At 39.9% G+C, this 8,618-nt stretch overlaps 1 protein-coding gene and 1 long non-coding RNA gene across 2 annotated transcripts in view; one reads left to right on the forward strand and one right to left on the reverse strand.

The window, feature by feature from the left end:
• LOC134912667 (uncharacterized) overlaps window positions 1–8,618 on the forward strand; it is a 70,125-nt gene that overhangs the window by 13,949 nt on the left and 47,558 nt on the right. The gene's annotated exons all lie outside the window — the stretch shown is intronic.
• LOC134896844 (uncharacterized) lies at window positions 4,076–6,116 on the reverse strand. Its single transcript, XM_063913953.1, has 2 exons — window positions 4,137–6,116; window positions 4,076–4,088 (listed from the first exon to the last, which is right to left on the reverse strand). The coding sequence occupies exon 1, from the start codon at window positions 5,815–5,817 to the stop codon at window positions 4,870–4,872; it is 948 nt and encodes a 315-aa protein (XP_063770023.1). The 5' UTR covers window positions 5,818–6,116; the 3' UTR covers window positions 4,076–4,088; window positions 4,137–4,869.

The following is an 8,618-nucleotide window of genomic DNA, read 5'->3' on the forward strand; positions in this document are numbered from 1 at the left end:
ATATATAAGGCACATTGTACATATTAGTCATGGTGGTCAGCTCACATTACTGTCCCCGAAGGTGGGGGCACACTCAGTATAACATATGTTCTTTCCATCTTTGGTAATCAGCAAATGTGCAGTGTACAGTTCATTTTACAACAAGTTACATCACACACTTTCTATAGATGTTTCTCCCTACCAACAGAGTATATTCTTAACTTTGTACTTATACTGCTATCTTCAGCTGTCCCTTACTTCATATAGATAAATATAGTACAGAGAAGTTTGCTGACCATCTCTAAGCTCAATACAGTTCATTAAATCTGTTTCATATAGTGAGGCTTATAACATATTCAGCCCTTACTTAGAACTCACTTCTTTATTTAACATAAAAACATCTCCTATATGTGTATTTATCCATTTGATTATTATAACACAATATAGTAATAAAACTTTAAGCTAACATTTTCCCTACTTTTTATAATAAATCAAAGATTACAGGTTTATCTAGCACATTCTTAACAAGTCTATGCAATAACAGTCTACTCTAATGATACTGATGGCTACCTATCTCCCTACAGGTAGGAAGCTACACCCTATTTGTCACAAAATTGGTGTCTTTGTCTTGGCTTTGGTTGGTAGACCTTTGATTCATATCCATTAGGGCAGACTGTTGTTGGACCTGCTTCGCTAGACGCTTCTGTATTGATCTATATTTGGAGGTGTCCAAAGCATCTTTTACTCGTTTCTGGCAAACTGAAAAACAACAAAGCAGCATCTTAAAACACAAATATAATATAATTGCAATTCCAACTGCTTTTAACAAAAACATTAGGATTCCTACAATCCATCCTTTAATTCCACTGAACCATGAAACTGGATTCAGCCATGACAGCCAACCCCATTCACCCTCTAGTGTATCAGGGATATTATGTTTGTTGGCATAAGTCAGCTTTGCATCTTCTATCTCTTGTATATGTTTTTCCACTATTTCTTTTTCAATTGACCTTTTTCTAAAATTTAATACAAAAGAATGTACATTTTTTTTTTTTTTTATCCAAACTTAACTTTCAAAAGTTTGCAGTGTGATGCATGTACCCAAGCCGCTCTGTCCTTCAATTTTACAGATGTTGGTGTGGTTATTAACACCTGGAATGGACCATCATATCTGGGCTCTAGAGATTTCCTCACATGTCTCTTCAGGTACACCCAATCTCCTGGCTGGAGATGATGTGGATTCTGATCTGCTGTAGAATCTGGAAGGGAATCATGTGCTACAACATGAAGATGGGTTAGTCTCTCAGTTAGATTTTTCACATAAGCAGTTAAATCACCATGTTTATGCTGCAATTCCTGTGGATAATAACATCCTATCTTAGGTATACTACCAAACAAGATTTCATATGGTGAATAACCTGACTTTTTGTTAGGTGCAGTTCTAAGACTAAATAGTGCCAAAGGCAAACAGTCAACCCATCCCTTCCCTGTGTCTTGCATAGCCTTCATGAGCTTTGCCTTGATGCTATAGTTCATATTCTTTTCTGGTCCACTTGCCTGTGGACGGTAGGCCGTGTGGAAGGCCTGTTGTATGCCCATGTCCTCCATGATATGAGTCATGACTGCTCCTGTGAAGTGACTTCCTCTATCTGATTCAATCACTTCCGGTACTCCATACCTGCATACTATTTCAGTCAATATTTTCTTTGCTGTATTCTTTGCTGTGGCTTTGGCTACTGGGAAGGCCTCTACCCATTTGGAGAAGGTATCGACACAAACTAGTACAAACTGGAACGGGCCTTGAGTTGGCATCTGAATATAGTCTATCTGTAGTCTCTGAAATGGCATATTGGCTTTTGGAATGGCTCCTGCTGGAGTCTTGGTTCTACTTCCTGGATTTGAAATTCCACATATCCAACATGCTTGTGTGTGCTTCTCTGCTGCCCCTTGGAATCCTGGGGCTATCCATTTTTGGTTGACTTGTCTTGTCATTTGATCTTTTCCTGCATGTGTGATACCATGGCTTACTTGGCACATAGCTGAATATAGTACTCTTGGCAAACATGTCTTATCTTCTGTTTTCCAGAGTCCTGTATCTTGGTCTTGTATGGCTCCCTTCTTTAGCCATGTGGCTTTTTCTAAGGGACCTGCTTGATTCTGGAAAATGATGAGTTGCTGTAGATCAGCCATGTGTGCTGGGTTCTGAGTTTCATCTTCAGCTAGCATTATTTGTACTTCTGATTTGTCAGAGCTTTTAGCTGCTCTCTTTGCTTCGGCATCCGCCAAGTTATTTCCTCTTGTTTCTTTAGTTTGGTTCTTGGTGTGTGCTTGGATTTTTATGATGGCTACTTTGATTGGCTTGTCCAGAGCTTCAAATAGTTTCTTTATCAGATCTGCATGCTGTATCTGTTTTCCTGTAACTGTCTTGAAGTCTCTGCTTTTCCAAATCTGGCCATAATCTTGCGTAATTCCCCAAGCATATCTGGAGTCTGTGTATACATTAGCTGTTGTGTTTTCTGCATACTCCAGAGCTTTAGTGAGAGCTATTAGTTCTGCAGCTTGTGCTGATAGCTGTGCTGGTAAGCTTCCTGAGTCAATGATATCAGTCTCTGTTGTAACAGCATACCCTGTATATGGAGTTCCATTATCATAGTATCTTGATCCATCCACATAGAGGTTGTGCTGGGCATCAGGAAGGGCTGTGTCTGTGACATGAGGTAACAGTTGAGTCTCTTGTTCCATTAGAGCCATGCAGTCATGAGAAAAATTTGTATTGTGAATATTTTCATCACTTTCTGCATTCCCATAGTTCATGTGGTCCTCATCATCCTGGTTATTCTGGGTACCATTGCTAGAGATATTATATGTCTCTCTTCTCCCTCCTTTTGAATCTAGAGATTCATACTCTGCTCCTTCTTCCTGCAATAGGGCTGGTAGTAGAGTTGCTGGGTTGAGGGTAGTGCATCTTTTAATGGTGACATTTGTGGCACTTAGTAGAGCTACTTCATACTTGGTGAGTCTTGCAGCTGATAAGTGCTTAGTTCTGGCTTGCTGTAGTATTTCAGTCACCGCATGTGGTACCTGAATGATCAGTTCATGATTAAGCACAATGTCTATGCATTTCTGTTTGAGGACTGCTGTTGCTGCAACTGCTCTGATGCAGGTGGGTGCTCCTTGGATAATGTTGTCCAGTTTGCTTGAAAGATAAGCCACTGGTCGTTGCTTGCTTCCATGCGTCTGTGTAATGACTCCAAGTGCATGACCTCTTTCCTCATGGCAATAAAGAGTAAATGGCTTGGTGTAGTCTGGCAGACCCAAAGCCGGTGGAGATGCTATGGCAGTCTTAAGGTTCTGAACTGCTTCTTCAACTTGTTCTGTGGTGTAGATTGGAGCATCTTTCTTTGTACTGTCATACAAAACTTGCATGTAGATAGAAGCATGTGGTATCCATTCTCTGCAGTACCCAACAAGACCTAGGAATGATCTGGTCTGTTTAATAGTCTTTGGTACTTTGGTTTGTAGAATAAGCCGTTTCCTTTCTTCAGTAAGGTGTCTGGCTCCTTGTGAGATACAGTGACCAAGGAAGATGACCTTCTTCTGGCATAGTTGAAGCTTTGCTTTGGAAGCTCTGCAGTTTTGTTCTTCCAAAAATTTCAACAGTGATACAGTCTCTTGTTTACATTGGTCTTCTGTGCTTGTGGATAGCAGTAGATCATCTACATACTGTATGAGCTGGGTGTTTTCTGGAAACACTGGTCTCCAAGCTTGTAAGATGAGTGACATTGCTTCGGTGTAATCTGATGGACTGGTTGCTCCTCCTTGTGGAAGTCTGGTCCAACAGTACTGTCTTCCATCATGGGTGAAGGCTAGCATTGCCTGTGATTCTTTAGTGATCGGTACGGAAAAATATGCGTTGGTCAAATCAATTACCGTAAACCAGGCCCCTGAAGGTGGGATCTGGTTCAGCAAGGTATGAGGATTTGGCACAATCGGAGAATTGATCACCAGTCTCTTGTTGACTTCTCTTAGATCATGAACAAGTCTATATTGTACTTCTTGTGCTTCATCTTGACCTTGACTTTGACCTTGACCTTGACCTTGACTTTGACCTTGACCTTGACCTTGACCTTGACTTTGACTTTGACTTTGACCTTGACCTTGACCTTTCTTTTTCACAGGAAACAATGGAGTATTCCATGGGGATCTACACTGGACAATGATCCCATTCTCTTGAAAGGCTTGGATTTGCTTTGTAATAGCTTCAGTTTGTGCTGGGGTGAGAGGATACTGTCTGATTGAGACAGGTATGGTTCCAGGCTTGAGCTGTAGGTGGACAGGTTGAACTCGTAGTAGTCCAGTATCCATCTTTCCTTTTGACCATAGTCTGTCTGGAACTTGAGAAGTAACCCATTCTGGGAGGGTTAGTTCTGAGCTTGACTTGGCAGTTTCTTGCAGTAGGTAAACTTCAATTGCTGCTTCAATGTTAGGCTTCATAATAGCTGGAATATTGCTGGTGTACTTGATTCCTTGTGGAGTATACTGAATAGTAGCTTGCATGATGCTAAGGATATCAGCTCCCAACAAATTTACTGGGCATGTAGGTGAAGTCAGAAATTCAATGGGTACAGGTGTAAGTTCATCATTTATAAAGAGAGAAGTTGGCTTACTTCTTTGAAGAGGGAGGGGCCGTCCTCCCAGTCCTGTCCCATTAACATAGTGATTGGTTAAAAGTTCTTTTGGGACATCAGTTTTCTTAAGTACAGTGACTGCTGCTCCAGTGTCCAAAAGGCATTCCAGGGTGTTTCCTGTAGGTAGAGTAAGCATAACAGTACCTTTAATGGGGTCAGTGTAGGTGTTGCTTGAGCAGGTGGACCCCGGAGCAGGAATCTGTCATTCCCGTTCTACTGTGAAAGCTGGAACACCATCCTTAGACTTCAGCCACGCACGGTATTTTCTGCAATCTTTCTTCTGATGACCTGTAATCTTGCACCAAAAACATTTACCAGTCATGTCTTCACCTTGTACATCCCTTGTAGTGTAGGGCCTGGAGTTATTAACACCTCTACCTTGGTTTTGGACCTTATGTGTCTTGGTGTTAGACTGGGCAGCCTGTACCACATGTATAGTAACAGCTGGCGTTTTGGATGTTTTTTTATCCTGTTTTCCTCTTTCATTGTCCTGAATTCCTTCTAGGACTTCTACTAATGAGGTAATGTTCATCAAATTTGCTTCTGGTCTGACAGCATACAACTGCTGCCTGTATTCAGGTCTAAGTCCATTAAGGAATCTAGTCTTGAACAATCTGGCATTATTAGGCTCTGCAATGGGAAAACCTTCATTCTCTTGTTTGACAGAAAGTCTGTCATAATACTCCCTTATGCTGAGGTTTTTCTGTATCAGATCAGGCTCAGCTGGTGCAGTGTCTCTGATTTGCTGACATCTGACTTGTACTCTATACAACAGTTGTGAGCCTGAAGCCATAGTATAGCGGTTGGCTTCAAGGGGAGCATTCTCAATTTTCCCTCTATCACCATCTGCCTCCTGAGCAGCTATGGCAAGAAGCATATTATATTCACCTATTCCTATAGACGCTCTAAGAATCTGTTCTAAATCAACCCAACATGGTCTATACACAAGATACACTTGTTTAATCTTTTTTTCAAATTCTGCTGGGCTTTTTCTGATATTTGGTAACTCATTTACAATTCGCATAATGTCTGAGGGGAACCATGGTATATACTGTTCCTGTTCCACATATTCTGCAATGTATCCGTCATCATTAGGTAACAAATTAGTTGTATGTCTGGGATTAGCATGACTACTAACTCTAACAGGCATTACATTATAATTTTTACAAGATATTCCTCTTGGATCTCTGTTAGGACTACTAGCAAAGTTCCACAACCTCCTAAATATCCCTGGGGTTTTTGGTTTAACATTTACTCCATCATTAACATTTTGTGATTCACATGGTCCTGAATTTGGCTCTACCCAGTTACCACAAAAGAAACATTTTTCACTTCCCTCCGGAACACATCTCCCACAATAAATACACTTTCTTTCAGGGTAGTGGATAACATCCCTAAGAACCAGTGTACCTTCTGGATTTTTTTCATAACTTAAAGTATTTACATAACGTTTTTTTAGGTGTCATTTGTTCTGCATATATTGCTGAAGGAGTTAAAACTCCTGCTTTATCATGTGTCTTTGATTCTGCATGCATTGATATCAGTGAGGGATATAAGCTCCCTGTAACAGCTGGTGACTTTAGCTCTGTGTGCATTGATACTGCTGAGGGGGCTGACCCCCCTTCCACATTCCCATCATTATAAATAGCATTACATGTTATTGGAACATAGGGTGGTGGTATTACATTAGACATACAATCATCTTGTTTAAATCTTCTCTCATCTTCAAGTTCTTGTGAAACAATAAGCCATATATTTACAGTGTCCAAATAACCTTTCTTTTGTAACCAGTGACCATCTGTGGCCTGGAACCTTTTCCAAGCCTGAGTATCTAATATTCCTTCTTTTGGAAAATTAGCTCTTTTCAGGATAGCGTTTATTCGCTTAATTCCTCTCTTTCCCTCACGTTCCACTACAATGCCTATAGGTGTCTTTATAGGTGAGCGCTTCATTCTACTCCCTTTCCCTCCCATTGGGGTAATTAAGCCCTCTGGGTGTGGCCGAATCCACCTGCGGTGAAGAGGGATATGTCCTTGAACGAGAAGTATCTGTGTATTACTGGTTATAAGTTTAGTTTGGACACAAACCTTTAGCCTATTTTTGTTTCTACTGTAAATTAACTTAACTTGTCTGGTTTTAACCTACCACATCTACAATGCATGTAATTTAAAACACCATATTCACTATTTACTAATGTCTGAGAACTTGCTGTGCACACTGCTAGTCTGCTATAATGATCACTAAGTCAATTATTCATTTCTCTGCACTGACAACAATTGAGCATTCAAATGATATCCCACTATACTAGCAAATTCTGTTAAAACGCCTTTCCTATTCTGATTTGCTATCTATGTTGCAAAAAACACTGGGTAAATACTGCAAAATAATTAACCTTGGTACACCTTTGTACCGCACACAATTGCAAACTTGGTACGCCTTTGTACACAATTTCAATTGTTCTGTGGGCGCATGCGCTTATAAGACATAGACAAAGATTCAGTCATTTAGCCACTTTAGACTTTGTACAACATGAAACAATGGTTTTATCAATGGTGCAGGCAAGTTAAGGTTTGTGTCTCATATGATCACCCAGGTGCTTCCATTGACAGGTGACAGGACAAGCCTACGGTTGCGCGTGCCAAGGGCCGTCTTTGATGACCTTATGGACCAACCTCCTTTATACACTTTACACCGTTTCTTGTTATCTTAAAACAGACAGTTTACATGACACAGACAAGACAGTAAGCTGTTCATTTATGGCGTCAACTGTTGGTCAGCATACCACAAATTCTAGCTATCATTCAGGTCCCGTAAATGGCTGACCCAACTTTCATACAAACATATGACATACAAACATATGACAACAACTGCAATATGCCTTACGCCTTATCTTTATACTGTAGCTGCAACAAGCAATGTACTTTAACTTAAGCAATAAACTTTAGCTGCGCAAGCAATACACCTGTATCTGCCTTAGATTACAACAAGCAATACTTTTTTAGCTGCGCAAAACAACATAATTTAAGTAATCTAGGCTGTGACAAGATACTTGGGTTTCTTTCTAATGACAGTTCAAGGGAAAAACATAAATGCACATTGTTTTCTATAATGTACTAAAAATCATACTCATGGAATCTGATTCTGAGTAAAAATATGACTGTTTTTACAATCGTTTTACTCACCCAATGTGAAATCAGAGTCCGTGAGAACAATTTTACTTCCACCACAGAAAACTTCTCATTAGATGCCTTTCCTTGTGTTAGTCATTCCGTGACGAGCCCTCATTAAATGATATCGCTAATGCTGTCTAGGTAGCATGTTGTCCAGTTTCCTTCAAGTATCATGTCACTTCTGGATATCAGGTCATAATGTATTGCTGAGAGAACCCAAAAAGACACACAGCCGTATGCCTCATAGGTAATCTATTTACTGTAGTTTCTTCAGAGAATATATAAGGCACATTGTACATATTAGTCATGGTGGTCAGCTCACATTACTGTCCCCGAAGGTGGGGGCACACTCAGTATAACATATGTTCTTTCCATCTTTGGTAATCAGCAAATGTGCAGTGTACAGTTCATTTTACAACAAGTTACATCACACACTTTCTATAGATGTTTCTCCCTACCAACAGAGTATATTCTTAACTTTGTACTTATACTGCTATCTTCAGCTGTCCCTTACTTCATATAGATAAATATAGTACAGAGAAGTTTGCTGACCATCTCTAAGCTCAATACAGTTCATTAAATCTGTTTCATATAGTGAGGCTTATAACATATTCAGCCCTTACTTAGAACTCACTTCTTTATTTAACATAAAAACATCTCCTATATGTGTATTTATCCATTTGATTATTATAACACAATATAGTAATAAAACTTTAAGCTAACATAACCCAGGCGCATATACTACTGTTCTCTCCGGGTGTAACCCAGGCACATATACTAC

Source organism: Pseudophryne corroboree, chromosome 1 (assembly GCF_028390025.1).
Source record: "Pseudophryne corroboree isolate aPseCor3 chromosome 1, aPseCor3.hap2, whole genome shotgun sequence".
NCBI classification, from domain to species: Eukaryota; Metazoa; Chordata; class Amphibia; order Anura; family Myobatrachidae; genus Pseudophryne; species Pseudophryne corroboree.